This window comes from Balaenoptera ricei, chromosome 10, assembly GCF_028023285.1.
Source record: "Balaenoptera ricei isolate mBalRic1 chromosome 10, mBalRic1.hap2, whole genome shotgun sequence".
In the NCBI taxonomy this organism is placed as follows: Eukaryota; Metazoa; Chordata; class Mammalia; order Artiodactyla; family Balaenopteridae; genus Balaenoptera; species Balaenoptera ricei.
Window position 1 is genome coordinate 22,715,262 of NC_082648.1, and position 15,827 is coordinate 22,731,088.

At 33.7% G+C, this 15,827-nt stretch overlaps 1 protein-coding gene across 3 annotated transcripts in view; it reads right to left on the reverse strand.

The window, feature by feature from the left end:
- Positions 1-221: 221 nt before the first annotated feature.
- INTS13 (integrator complex subunit 13) overlaps positions 222-15,827 on the reverse strand; it is a 33,700-nt gene continuing 18,094 nt past the window's right edge. The window contains exons 9-17 of one of the 3 annotated variants that reach the window (XM_059934536.1): positions 14,353-14,442; positions 14,056-14,145; positions 12,754-12,932; positions 11,469-11,639; positions 11,054-11,208; positions 10,518-10,748; positions 7,046-7,185; positions 1,400-1,535; positions 222-573 (exon numbers count right to left, since the gene is read on the reverse strand). In XM_059934536.1, the coding sequence (XP_059790519.1) occupies positions 534-573; positions 1,400-1,535; positions 7,046-7,185; positions 10,518-10,748; positions 11,054-11,208; positions 11,469-11,639; positions 12,754-12,932; positions 14,056-14,145; positions 14,353-14,442 (1,232 nt within the window). In that variant the 3' untranslated portion in view covers positions 222-533. Of the gene's footprint in view, positions 574-1,399; positions 1,536-7,045; positions 7,186-10,517; positions 10,749-11,053; positions 11,209-11,468; positions 11,640-12,753; positions 12,933-14,055; positions 14,164-14,352; positions 14,443-15,827 lie in introns of all 3 variants that reach the window. The other 2 variants (XM_059934535.1, XM_059934537.1) reach the window with 2 other exon arrangements.

Consider the following 15,827-nt stretch of genomic DNA (forward strand, 5'->3'; position numbering starts at 1 on the left):
AAGTAGGCAACACACACACAAAACAACTTAAATTAAAATACAAAATAAACAAACAAAAAACATTATTTTTTGGGAAAGCACTGCATATGCTGCAGGTTCATAGGCAATATTTTATATTAAACGTAAATCTCACCCAAATTCTGTTAAAATTTCTTAAAAATTTCTCAAAATTGTCAGCCATTATATGGATATTATCTTTTTCCTAAAGGAATACTCTGATATTTTGCATTTCAGATATTTTAAGAGTTTTATTTGGCAAAGAGAAGCCTAAGAATTTTTTTAAAAACATTTCCAGAGGGAACACCCTTTACCATAAAATAAATTTGTTTAATTTGGGAGGACAAATGTATATTTCTGACATATGTGCCAATTTTACAATTAATACAAAAAAGATAAAGTTAGTTGAAATATTTTAAAAATGTAAAAACCAGTCCAGGCAACATAACTATACAATCTTGCTGTAAAAGTTCTTATATCAAATTCCATCCAAAATATTTATGCAATATACTAAATTCAGTTGCTCAAGTCACTCTTCACTGCCGGCTGGCTTTTCCATTTTCTGTTGTCTCCATTCTGAAAAATAGGAGGAAAAAAATGAGTTGGTAAAATAAAACATTCATTAACTACCAATATTTTTTCTCCTTATCTAACTTTTAAATGAAATTAAAATTTAATATATTCATAGAACAGAAGCATGTAAGCACTTTAGAAAATGACTAAAGTTAGGGTTCCCCCTGGTTAGTTTAACTTCCTCATTTTGCAAATGAGTGAAAATTGAGGCAGGCCCAGAGAGACTACATGACTTCCCCAAGGTTTTATTTCAAAGGCCACTGGTGTTTTTCACTATACTGCTCCAAGCAAACTAAGGAAAAAAATCTCTTCCATTTTGATAAGGATTTATTTCCTTTTCCACTAAAGAAATTCCTTTATCAATACACTTTTAAGAGAATTTCTTCCAAAAAAGGTTAAAATAACCATTTAAATTATTTTAGATTTATTCTAATAAATCTTCAATTATTTTTAGATTTTAGATTTATTCAATTAAAATCAATATTCCTAATACCATATTACTTACTAGGAAAATATTTTCTCCCTGTTATTTTATACAAGAGTCAATGTTGCATACTACGTTTTCTCTACAATTTTTCCCTCTATGATGTTTAATGAACATTCACGGTTACAATCAATAATATCAGGTCTTTTACAAGTACCAAGAATCAAAGAAGGTAATTTTTTTTCTCTTCATAAGTAACACGTATGAGTCCATAATATTATAAGTAGTAAAAGTTATTATAAGTAATAAAAAAATTGCTGAACACAACAAACAAGCAGTGTTTATTTTTTTAAACTTACTATAAGGCAATTAATAAAACTAATTTCTACAGTAATGAATACAAACCCATTTTCCTCTTTAAGATGTTGATATAACTCAGCTCTGTTATTAACAGAGTTCAAACGTCCAGCAAACTCCTGATGTTTTCTAGAATTGGCAGTATTGATTCTATTACTCCATAAGGATAATAAGGACACTGGCCCTGGTGTAATATTTGAAAGAGAACAAAGGTAGAATAATTCATTACTTCAAAATTTACAAACTTAACAAATTTACCCCTTAGTCTATTGTTCACTTCATATAATTTAAGCAATACCATCTTCCCTTTATTCCAAAGTTTGTATGTGTTTAGGGGTCCCCAAGACCACCTACTAGAGGTTCAGTGATTTGCTGGAAGGACTCAAATGACTAAACATAAAGTTACAGTCACAGCTAGGAATCATTACAACAGCACAGTAAGGACACATAGCCAAACCAGTGTGGGGAAAAGACACAGTAGTCAAAGACTAGAGAAATCAATTTGCAGGCTTTCCATGCTCTCTCCCTCCCATGAGGGTTCACACAAGAGTGCATACTCCCTCCAGCAGCAAAAATGCAGCGATGTATGTGCAATATTTCTGCCAGAAAAGAACATTTAAGACTCCAGACTGGAGTTCCAGGTTTTTCTGGGGGCTGGTCACGTAGGCATTCCCTGCCTAACTACAACTACCAAAATTCCAGACTCCCAGAAGGAAAGCAGGTGTTCAGTTCAGATATAAGGCAAAATAACTTCATCATTTGGGGAATGTTTCAAAAGCCATATTCCCAGATGTCAGCCAAGGGTCAAACTTGAAAGCAGGCTTTTCTAATGATAATAGTCTCAAGGCCTGCTATAGTTAACTCTTTTCTACACAATAGAAACGGCAGAAAACATTCTCTAACACCATATACAAAAATAAACACAAAATGGATTAAAGACCTAAATGTAAGACCATTAACCATAAAACTCCTAGAGGAAAACATAGACAGAATACTCTTTGACATAAATCATAGCAATTATTTTTTTCTGATCTGTTTCCTAAAGCAAAAATAAACAAATGGAACCTAATTAAACTTAGAAGCTTTTGCACAGCAAAGGAAACCATCAACAAAACAAAATCACAACCTACTAAATGGGATAAAATATTTGCAAATGATATGACTGATAAGGGGTTAACATCCAAAATATATATACAGCTCTTACAACTCAACATCAAAACAAGCAAACAAACAAACAACTTAATTTAAAAATTGGCAAAAGACCCGAATAGGCATTTTTCCAAAGAGGAAATGCAGATGGCCAACAGGCACATGAAAAGATACTCAAATCAGTAATAATCAGGGAAATGAAAATCAAAACCACAGTGAGATATCACCTCACACCTGTGAGAATGGCTACTGTCAAAAAGAACACAGATAACAAACGCTAGCAAGGATATGGAGAAAAGGGAACCCTTGTGCACTGTTGGTGGGAATGTAAATTGGTGCATCCACTGTGGAAAACAGTACGGAGGTTTCTCAAAAAACTAAAAATAGAACTACCATATGACCCAGCAATTCCACTCCTGGGTATATATCCAAAAAAAAAAAAACAAAAACACTAATTAAAAAAGATACATGTACCCCAATGTTCATAGCAACATTATTTACAATTGTCAAAATATGGAAGCAACCTAAGTGTCCATCAACAGATGAATAAAGAAGATGTGGTGTGTGTGTGTGTGCCTGTGTCTGTGTGTGCGTATATGTATGTATACATATATAGACATACATACAATGGGAGACTACCCAGCCACAAAAAGGAATGAAATTTTGCCATTTGCAACAACATAGGTGGACTTGGAGGGTATTATGCTAAGTGAAAGAAGTCAGACAGAAAGACAAATACTGTATATCACTTATATGTGGAATCTCAAAAATACAACAAACCAGTGAATATAACAAAAAAGAAGCAGACTCACAGATATAGAAAACAAACTAGTAATTACCAGTGGGGAGAAGAAAGGGGGGAGGGTTACCAGTGGGAGGAGGGAAGTGGGGAGGGGGTTAAGAGGTATAAACTATTATGCATAAAATTAGCTACAAGGATATACTGTACAACACTGGGAATACAGCTAATATTTTATAATAACTATAAATGGAGCATAACATTTAAAAATTGTGAACTGCACATCTGTAACATATAATAGTACATCAACTATACTTCAATATAAATAAATATAAATAAACTATAAATAAATATAAATAAACTATAAATAAATATAAATAAACTATACTTCAAAAATAAATAAATAAATAGATAGATAGATAAATAAAATTATAGCACTCCTAAAAGAAAACATAGAAATAAATCTTTGTGACTTTGGGTTAGCAAAGATTTCTCACATATAACACCAAAAGCATACCATAAAAGAAAAAAATTTATATATTGAACTTCATCAAAATTAGAAACTTCTGCTCTGCAAAAGTCGCTCTCAGGAGAGGGACAATCCACAGACTTGGAGAAAACATTTGCAAATCACATATCCAACATAAGATTGGTACCCAGAATAAATTAAAAATTCTCAAAATTCAACAATAAAAACCCCCCAAACAACCAATTTAAAAATGAGCAAAATATCTGAATGGACCTTCATCAAAGAAGACATACAGCTGGCAAATAACCAAATGAAATGATGCTCGCCATCAAAGTCGTGAGAGAAAATATAAATTAAAACCGCAAGGAAATACTACTACATACTTATTAGAAGAGAAAAAAAATCGTGACAATACCAAGTGCTGTCAAGGGTGCAGAACAACCAGAACTCTCACTAACTCCTGGTGGGAATGCACATGTACAGCCACTTGGAAAAATGAGTTGGAACTTTCTAATAAAGTCAGTCATATACAATGGAATAATAAAAAAAAAAACCTAATGATAAACACACAACGCAGATGAATCACAAATGCATTATGTTCTATGAAATAAGCCAACCTCAAAAGGCAGCACACTCTATGATTTTATTTATATGACAGTCTGAGAAAGGCACAATCATAGGGGGAAAAAGACACATCAATGGTTATGAGGGATTGGGGGTAGGGCAGTGTAGGACGAGCAGAACTGTTCTATATCCGACTGTGGTAGTGGCTGTTACACAACTGTATACATGGTCTAAACTCACAGACTGTGCACCAGAGAGAGTTTATATTACTGCATATAAATTTTCCATAATAACTTAACAAAATTAGAAACATTTTTTCTTATTATAAACCTAATACATATTCATTAGATAAAATGTAGAAAACAGCAAGACATATAAAGAGGGGAAATCAACCATAATACTACTGCTCTAACAACTATACATATTTTTTTTAATGCCCATCTATAGCAATAAAATTACATTTCGGTTTTTCTATTATTGCATTACACAAAGAGAGGTGAACAGATTTTCACCAAATCTATAGGGCATGTTTGGAATAGCCCAACCTTCCATGCAGACTACACAGCAAGCACAAAATTCACTTTGGAGAGTCCTAGGAAGTTATTTTCCAAAGCAGATGAAACTGAGGTACAATAAAAGACCCATATCAAATTGCTGATCAGAAGAGACATATGACTTAGGTTGTAAAATAGAATGAAAGAAGAAACAAACAAGTTGCAAGTACCAGTCTTGACTGGAAAGTTACAAGGGCAGGCAGTGATTTGCAATCAAGTTGCTTCTCATATGGGCCACTCTATATAGTGTTTCCAGGGTGAAAAGCTTCAGGGATCTATTTAATTGAATTATAGCTGATATTTCATCTAAGTGACATGCTCTAGTGCATATGTGTATAAAAACTTCTTTTAAAACAAAGTGGACATCATGGTATATATGGTTGTGTAACCTGCATTTTAAATTTAACTTATTATAAATTAATTCATTAACTTTTTCATTTAACAAATAATAACTGAACTTCTACTATGAACCAGGGACTGTAGTGGGTGGTAGTGAAAATTTACAACAGTAAATTTTTAAAAGCCCCTGCCTTCGAAATGTTTCAGCCGAAGAGCAGAGGCAACATATCAATCAGCAATGTCAATGAAGTACTCTAAGTGCTACCATAGTATTAATCATGGGATGCAATGGAAACACAAAGAAGTACCTGACTTAATTGTGAAAGGAGGTCCTCAGGGAAGTCTTTCCTGAAAAAGTATTTATTTAAGTTAAAATCTGAATGATATACATTAGCGAGAGGAAAGAGTGGGTATTTGTGAAAATACTTATTCTGAGGCTTTATAAATTCCACCCTACGGACACACCATCATTTAAGTCATTCTCTTGCTAATTCATGTTTCAGTTGCTTGCAACTTTTTGCTACCATAAATAATAATTTTTAGAGTTCTATTTTCCAAACAGTGTTGAAGCATTGCTTAGATTAAACCTAAATTAACCTCATCGTAATCAGCAGTGGCATGTGAGTAATAGAATAATTTACCAATAGACATTTATTTAAATCCCATTATTTTCCAGGTACCCTGGCAAATGCCTGAAAGACAAATATGATAAGATCGCCCTTACCTCTAATTTCAAAGAAATCAGTGAACTGGACAATATTAACATGTATTACAATATATACTACAACAGTAGTATATAAAAAAACAAACAATCCCACCTTCTCCCTAGGATGAGCCGCCAATAATTGTAACCAGCTCTGAGGTTTTACGTAAAGGCAGTGGTAAGAACTCAGTCCTTTGTCATACCATTTCCCATTTACCCTGAAAGAACTGAATTTAGTTTACCTTCAAGATAACTAAGGCCTACAGTGATTTCAGGCACTCCCAAACCCAAATCCTACCTTTGACTGCTAGAATTCCTCAAGAGGAAATTCAGCTTTTCAGCCTATAACTAAGACATAAAAGGCATTACAATAAAAATATTGTTTGTAATACCTTTACTGAAACCCATTCACAAGACATTTAAATTTATCAATAAATGGGGATATTAGATCCTTCCCTAAGTTCAGTAACAGCTTAGAGAAAAGAGTCTGTCCTCCATAACCTAGCACTTAGTATAGTGTTAGAAACACACACAGATTCAAGTTTATGTAATTAAAATTTCTTAAACCACAAACTTTATAGTAGAAGTGTTTATCTTCCAAAGGCTTCATTAATAAAGCTATGACACTATGTTTCCTTTAAAGCTGACAAATGGGACTTCCCTGGTGGCACAGTGGTTAAGAATCCACCTGCCAATGCAGGGGACACGGGTTCGAGCCCTGGTCCAGGAAGATCCCACATGCCGTGGAGCAACTAAGCCCGTGCACCACAAGTACGGAGGCTGCGCTCTAGAGACCGGGAGCCACAACTGCTGAGCCTGCGTGCCACAGCTGCTGAGGCCCACGCACCTAGAGCCCATGCTCCACAACAAAAGAAGCCACCGCAATGAGAAGCCTACGCACTGCAACGAAGAGTGGCCCCCGCTCACCGCAACTAGAGAAAGCCCATGCACAGCAACGAAGACCCAACGCAGCCAAAAATAAATTAAAAAAAAAAAAAAAAAAAAGCTGACAAATGTATTTACTGCCTATATTTTCCAAGGCTGTGAACAAAGGGTCTCCTAAACAACATCAGGAGCAGTGAGTAGCTCTTCCTCACACACAACATAAAAGGACACTGTACAAGAGAACTAAACTGGAAAACTTTTTACAAACATAGTTACCGCAGTTCTACCTTACCTTTTGATTTTTCTACTGGTGGAGTTTCATCCATCTCAACAAGAGGCTTTTTATTTGGAGGTTCTGGGGAATCAGGTGAATCTTTGATAATCTCAGCTTCAGCCAACTCTTCTTTTCCACGTTCTAAGATTCCTTTTAATCTTTCAGAGGGACAAATAATAAAAACTTAAAAGTTTAAATTCTTAGAAATCTGAATGGTTCAATAATTAAACTAGACTTTACATACCAATCAATAAAAGATACCTGGCTCTCACAACATAAGCTTAGGAACAAATCAGAAGCTATACCTCAATTTAAAATCAGGTAAGAGAACTTAACAAATTTAAACACAAGTTTCCCTATTCCTCCCTATAATGCAGTAATTCAGTAATGTAATCAGCTGTAAAATGGAGCTAAAATTATAAAAGAAAATGAAGAAGAATTTATAAAGGTAAAATTTTAAAGGTCAGAAATAATGTGATCTCTGTTGCAACAAAAAGAATAAAATACCTAGGAATAAACCTACCTAGGGAGACAAAAGACCTGTATGCAGAAAACTGTAAGACACTGATGAAAGAAATTAAAGATGACACAAACAGATGGAGAGATATACTATGTTCTTGGATTGGAAGAATCAATATTGTGAAAATGACTATACTACCCAAAGCAATCTACAGATTCAATGCAATCCTTATCAAATTACCAATGGCATTTTTCACAGAACTAGAACAAAAAATCTTAAAATTTGTATGGAAACACAAAAGACCCCGGATAGTCAAAGCAGTCTTGAGGGAAAAAAATGGAGCTGGAGGAATCAGACTCTCTGACTTCAGACTATACTACAAAGCTACAGTAACCAAGACAATATGGTACTGGCACAAAAACAGAAATATAGATCAATGGAACAGGATAGAAAGCCCAGAGATAAACCCACGCACCTATGGTCAACTAATCTATGACAAAGGAGGCAAGGATATACAATGGAGAAAAGACAGTCTCTTCAGTAAGTGGTGCTGGGGAAACTGGACAGCTACATGTAAAAGAATGAAATTAGAACAGTCCTTAACACCATACACAAAAATAAACTCAAAATGGATTAGAGACTTAAATGTAAGACCAGACACTATAAAACTCTTAAGGGAAAACATAGGAAGAACACTCTTTGACATAAATCACAGCAAGATCTTTTTTGATCCACCTCCTAGAGTAATGGAAATAAAAACAAAAATAAACAAATGGGACCTAATGAAACTTAAAAGCTTTTGCACAGCAAAGGAAACTACAAACAAGATGAAAAGACAACCCTCAGAATGGAGAAAATATTTGCAAATGAATCAATGGACAAAGGATTAATCTCCAAAATATATAAACAGCTCATGCAGCTCAATATTAAAAAAACAAACAACCCAATCCAAAAATGGGCAGAAGACCTAAATAGACATTTCTCCAAAGAAGACATACAGATGGCCAAGAAGCACATGAAAAGCTGCTCAACATCACTAATTATTAGAGAAATGCAAATCAAAACCACATGAGGTATCACCTTACACCAGTTAGAATGGGCATCATCAGAAAATCTACAAACAACAAATGCTGGAGAGGATGTGGAGAAAAGGGAACCCTCTTGCACTGTTGGTGGGAATGTAAATTGATACAGCCACTATGGAGAACAGTATGGAGGTTCCTTAAAAAACTGAAAATAGAACTACCATACGACCCAGCAATCCCACTACTGGGCATATATCCAGAGAAAACCATAATTCAAAAAGACACATGCACCCCAATGTTCATTACAGCACTATTTACAATAGCCAGGTCATGGAAGCAACCTAAATGCCCAATGACAGAGGAATGGATAAAGATGTGGTACATATATACAATGGAATATTACTCAGCCATAAAAAGGAACGAAATTGGGTCATTTGTAGAGACATGGATGATCTAGAGACTGTCATACAGAGTGAAGTAAGTCAGAAAGAGAAAAACAAATATTGTATATTAATGCATATATGTGGAACCTAGAAAAATGGTACCGATGAACCGGTTTGCAGGGCAGAATTTGAGACACAGATGCAGAGAACAAATGTATGGACACCAAGTGGGGAAAGTGGTAGGGGGTGTTGGTGGTGTGATGAATTGGGAGATTGGAATTGACATATATACACTAATATGTATAAAATAGGTAACTAATAAGAACCTGCTGTATAAAAAATAAATAAAATAAAATTCAAAAAAAAACCAAATAATGTGATCTTTGGAAGATACTTCACAATTTTAATTTCTAAAGATATAGACAAAATACTATTTCAAATTACAAATAAGATTAAGAAATCTACTAGCATTTGTTCCCTAGTTTATGTACTGTGGAAATGTACTTATGTTCCTTAAGTTAGGAACTTAACTCCAAGCTTATTTTGAATTTCATATACTTGAAGATCAGTGGGATTTGAATGAGAATAGTCTTTCCCCCCTCTTCTTTAAGCAAGACAATTCTGTTTCAGAAATTCAGCAGCACTAAGGAAGAAGTGAACCTCTTCATAAAAGTGTCCTACTTATTTATGAATGAAATAATACACTTTCCAGAATTAGCTTCAAAGTATTCAGGTGGGGGAGGTGGAGGGTGGTAGTGGTGAGGGGAATGGATGTGAATATATATGAAATGAGATCTGCCATGAATTGATTAACTTTTAAAAGTAGATAATAGGTAACTCTTTATTCTACTCTTGTATTAAGTTTCAAATTTTCCACAGTAAGTTCTGTTTTTAAGGACTGACTACATTGCCATTGTAATAGTTACCTGGTTCTCTGCCTGATTTCTGGCAAGGAGGTAGAAGATAAAGCCAACTACTGATACTATGTCATGATATTTTTATTTATAGACCTTTATTACATTTTACGGTTTTTTCCAAATTTAACCCTGACATCACTATATAAATCACGAACTGAGGAAAAGAGTGTACTATTGAGGAAGGTTTTCAGAATAGGACTATGATCTTTCATGCTTTCAAGGGTTTCCTATGCCTATTTTTATAATAGCATCTTCCACACTTTGCTGTAAATTGCTCATTTACTTGCCTACCTCTACACAACACTGTCCATTCTTCCAGGGCAGGGATTGTATGCCAAATGCCTGGCACATCATGGGCATTTAATAAGTATTCACTGAATAAAAGAAATAAAACTATGCCTTTGATGTTCATAACACATAAAAGCAACTACTGATATCAAAAATCATGTATTATGACTTTCAGAAGTTAATTAGGAAAAAAATTAAACACTATCTTTGCCCCAATAGTAAAAAATACCATACCTCTTTAAGCCCAAGAAAGACCTTCCAGACTTGAAGAATGATAAAATAATAGTTATAAAATACAATAAACACATATTAAATGAAGTACTAATAAATAAGGTCTGAATGTTCAAATGTGCTACATGTAGAATGGGATATGCCAAAAGGCACCACAGTGCTATGTTAATTTAATTAACAAATCACCTCTCTGAATCTTGCCAAGATTTCTCCTGTTCATAATCTTTCACTGCTTTCTCTGACTTGTCCTCTTTGTCCTCCCTTTTTCTTCCTCGTTTCTTTCGTTCTTCTTCTTCTGGGGGTTTGCTCCTACATGCCATTAGACATTCCAAGACTCTTTGATGTTTCTCCGAATTGTTGATATGGGCTCTGACAAGCGTTTCTAATTCATTCCACATGATACGGTACTGTTCATCTCTAAAGTAAAGATTCAAAATAATGTTCTCACAAAATACTCTTTAAATAATATCCAAGTGTCACTTGTTACTGATAAAGTTAAAAGAAATATTAAACATGGGTTTCCTTTCTCTTCCAACGGTGCAATTCTAAGTGATAATGTATCTAATTCTGCTATTTTATATTCTATATCATTTCATCTTAGTCATATGTATGTGTATATACACACCCCCAAACATATAATTTACATATGGAATAAGTTAGCTCAAAAAAACGGTAAGTATCTAGAAAATGTGATATACGAGAAAGAAAGAAAAAAACCCTACCTTTTAGGGCCTTTTCCTCTTGTACCAACTGTGGAAATAGGTAGAGGATCATTTTTTCTTTCCATATCAACTAAGTTGTATACTGTTTTTTGACAGTTTAACACATCTTCTTCTGTCAAAGATTCTTTCACAATAACACTGGCTAATGGAACTACCTGTTAGATTTAAAAAAAAAAAAAAGAAAGAAAGAAAAAGAAAATCTGTCATGAAAAATAAGTATCGAAGCATCCAGACAGTACTTGAATTGATTTTAAACATCACCATGGAGAACTAATCTATAACCATCACTTCCATTTTCTATTACTAATTCTTTAACTGTAGCAAACTCTTATATTTCATTCTTTGCTTGATAAATGTTATTTGTAAAGAATATATAACTAATCTAGAAGAAAAACTGAAACTATTTAACACTTACCGCTTGCATGTTAAAGATGGTGGTCTGTGAAATAATCATAGGCCAGTAACGGGTGTGTTTTTCTAACTGATCTTTTGCTCGTTCCAAAGGGATCTCAAGACTTCCATCAATTTTATATCTGGGGTCTAGAAAAGGAGTTAATCTGTTTTCCCTCATAAATTCACCAAAATCCTAATGATAACCAAATAAGATAAAATTAGAAACTATTTTCTAATGTTTCAGCATGGATTACATGTAACAGTCTGTTCCCCTGAGGTCTTCTGTCCTGTGATATGCAACAAAGCATTTTCTCTAACAGCCCGCCCTCCACACACTAATTTCTTCCCTTCTTTTTGAACATGAAACCTATCAGCCTTTATTCAATGGAGATGAAGAAAGCTTCACACATTAATACATTCATGGTTCTTTCCACTTTTTAAAAACACTCATTTTTCTTCACTCCTATAATTTAACTCTTTTCTATTATATGCAGATAAAAGAATAAGTTCATCACATTAGAATACCATTTTGCTTACTTAAAAATTACCTTAATACAACATCAAAATGTTAACAGTGGTTATCTTTGAATGATGGAATTACAGGTAATTAATAGTCTTTGTTTTTGCTTTTTTTATAAAAAGAATCTACATTTTCTAAATTTTCTACAATGAATACTTACTAGCTTTCTCCTTATTTAAAAAATTATGTAAAAATAAAAATGAAAAGCCTAATCAAAAACAATTACAGTAGAAAACACTTTGTGGTTTACAAAGTATATTCATACACATCATTCACATTTAATTTTTATAACCACCTTAAAAAGTAGACAGCCATGAAATATCAAAGAGGGGTGGAAGAGTGAAAAATTCAAATCAGAACAATACAATTTCTACCAAAAATAGATAAAATTTCCTTGTATGCACCTCTCAATACTATAAAAATTTATAAAAATTTATTTTCAAAGTAGCAGAATCCAAACTTTCAAATGTTTATGCTTGGCACTTAAGTTACTAGAAATAAAATTCCACCTAAAATATTAGTTTGAATCAACTTCCATTCTCTCCTATAATTCCAGCGTGTGTCAATGCTATTCAGATACTTCTCAGCATACAGTGAGTATGTAAGGAAGACAACATAGTGATAAACAGCTCTTTTGAGCAAGTACTGCAGGAAATTCACCTAATTAAAACAATAATAAAAAACCAACTTCTCTAAACTTCTTTTTGCCACAGATCTTAGCATATAATAGGTACTCTATGTACTTGCTGAATGACAGACTCAAAATTTATAGATATTAGAGTCTTACTGTAATCCGGTAGTCTGTAACTCTTCCTCCACATCCTTCACTAATTGAAGGCGGATCTTCTAGAATGGATCGAGAACTGCTAAGGACGTGCAAAAAAATCTCTCCTCCATGGCTACTAAGCATATGACTAATGACTTTGGAACCTGACTTTCGTGGTTGTTCCAATAAAACAGAACGACCTGTCAAAAACAAGATTACTCTATCAGTAATGAAATCCCAAGGGCTCTTAGTTCTTCCCTTAAGATTTATGTCTATATTTTTCATTTTATTTATTGCCCTTCATATTTTAACCAGCATTGCTAATTGAGTGTATCTGCATATCAAGTCCTAAAAATCTGAATTCTAGCCTTAGCTTTCTCTTTGCTTCTCCAAGCTTACATAGTTACACAGTTTTCCAAAGTAAGTACAGTGGTCTCTGGTATAATGTTTGGTTATATTATTCATTCAATTACAAGTTCATACAAAATTTTTCTCCTGGACATCAAGAAGAAAAGTGGGACAACTCTTACATAACCCTTAGGTTATCAAAGCTACAAACCATTTGGGGGAGAAAGCAAGTCTCACTTCACTTCTACAATACCTCCGTATTGGCACTGTTACTTTAACTACTTGCTACTTTACATGACCAAATGTTATTTAATCTGAACATTACATAATCTGATAATCAAACTGTGCTTAATATAACAATGAAATTAACCTTATGATAAAGGCAGAGTAACTCTTTACAACAGTGGTTCCAAAACCTCATTATTATAAGAATCATCAGAGGAGCCATCAGAATTTAGATTTAGCAAATGGAATTCAATAATTTTTTAAAAACTTTTTTACACAAGGAAACCTAGGATTTAAAGTCATATTTGTAAGAATCATATGGTATATTATTAAAAATAAGATGTTTATCTATAATAAAGATATAGTGTTTAAAGAGAAATAATTCCATATATATTTTGTAATTTAAAATTCAATAGGCCAAGATAAACAAGTCTATATTATTCTATCTTCCAAAAAAAATCAACTTAGACTCTAAATGTCAAATTTTTAAAATGAAAATTCTAAAAAATATATTAAGTAAATTTACTTAGATACAATAGTCTGAAAGACAAAGTGTCAACTTATTTTTAAACATCAGTAAAACTGTTAAAGGGTATTTACCATTACATAAATTTAAAACAGCTTTGGGAAATAAAATGGTTAGACTATATTGAAGAAAACAGCTTTTTGAGAATTCACATTTTCACATATTCTAACTAATGATTTCACTTGTCATAATCTCAGTCAAAACAATTAAATGATGAAAGTTACCATTTAGAAGAAAATTAGTAAGGCAGGAGGAAGGTCTACTATTTACATCTACGGGTGAAATTCGATAAGCGCCAGTGCAATAGTGTAATTCTGAAATAGAAGAAAACACTGATTTGAAAGAATATAAAGAAATATTTCCACAATTAAAACAGAAAAACAAGCAAAAACAAAAGCTTGTTCCTTGATCCTCTAAAACAATGAAAAACAAAAATTCAAAAAGAAACAAATAATCCCTACACAATACTTAAAGAATCTTTTGATTATTCTTTTCTCTTTCAATTATTTTTAAATACCTACCAATGTTATTTGTCCTTGGTGTGCACCACTTTAACGTTATTGTTTCTTTAAATGAGCCTTCTCTACTGCTTCCACTTAAGTGGTTATCACCTTTAAAAATAAGTTAGAGAAATAATAACATTACTAAATAATCACAAACTTCAAATGTTTGACAAGATTTCCAAGAGTTTAAGGTCTATAAGAGAAAATACCTCTGGGAGAACATCTTTTTTTAGAAAGTCTCCTAGAAAAATACCAAATTGAGTTTGGATATCAGTTATTATTAAAATAAGTACTTTGGGCTTCCCTGGTGGCGCAGTGGTTGAGAATCTGCCTGCCAATGCAGGAGACACGGGTTCAAGCCCTGGTCTGGGAAGATCCCACATGCCGCGGAGCAACTGGGCCCGTGAGCCACAACTACTGAGCCTGCGCGTCTGGAGCCTGTGCTCCGCAGCAAGAGAGGCCGCGATAGGGAGAGGCCCGCGCACCGTGATGAAGAGGGGCCCCCGCTCGCCGCAACTAGAGAAAGCCCTCGCACAGAAACGAAGACCCAACACAGCTAAAAATAAATAAATTAATTTAAAAATAAGTACTTTGTTTTCCTCCAAATTTCTCATTAATTAAATCATTTCAGTCACTACACTAAAAATCAACAGCAAATTTTTTTTAATTTTAAGAATCTACAACTGCTACCCTCCGACACCATTAAACGATAAAATAACATGGTTATGTAGAAAGCTTCAGGAATCTAAAATGCACAACTCATTGTACTGAATCCCAATAAATTTATTAGAAGAAACATAAAATGAGGAATCTATAAGGTAAATATATAAGAAGATGTAACAGTGAGCACTTTTTGCCTTAATGGAGTTCAGAGTAAACAGATGTTAAAATAATAATGAACACTGAAGTCTTAAACCCCTCAAGGTCATCCAAGAGGGTTGGAATCAACTTCTTCCAAACTTATGTTAACGTTGATATTTTGACCTCTTCCCATAAAAAACAAATGTTCTTATCCAGAACAGTGAATCCTTTCCAGAAGGTTTTCAACTTTCTTTGCCAAGATCCATCAGAGGAATCACTACCTATGGCAGTTATATCTTTATGAAATATATTTCTTAAATAGTAAGACCTGAAAGTCAAAATTACTCCTTGATCCATGTGCTGTGGAAAGTATGCTGTGTTAGCAGGCAAGAAAACAACATTAATCTCATTGTATGTCTTCATCAGAGCTCTTGAGTGACCAGGTGTACTGTCAATGAGCAGTAATATTTTGAAAGAAACCTTTTTTTCTGAGCAGTAGGCTAAATCGTAGGCTTAAAAATAATCAGTAACCCATGTTGTCAACAGATGTGCTGTTATCCAGGCTTTGTTGTTGTACTGATAGAGCACAGGTGGAGTAGATTTAGTGTAATTCTTAAGGGCCCTAGGATTTTCAGAAGGGTAAATAAGCTCTGGCTTCAACTTAAAGTTACCAGCTGCATTAGCCCCTAATA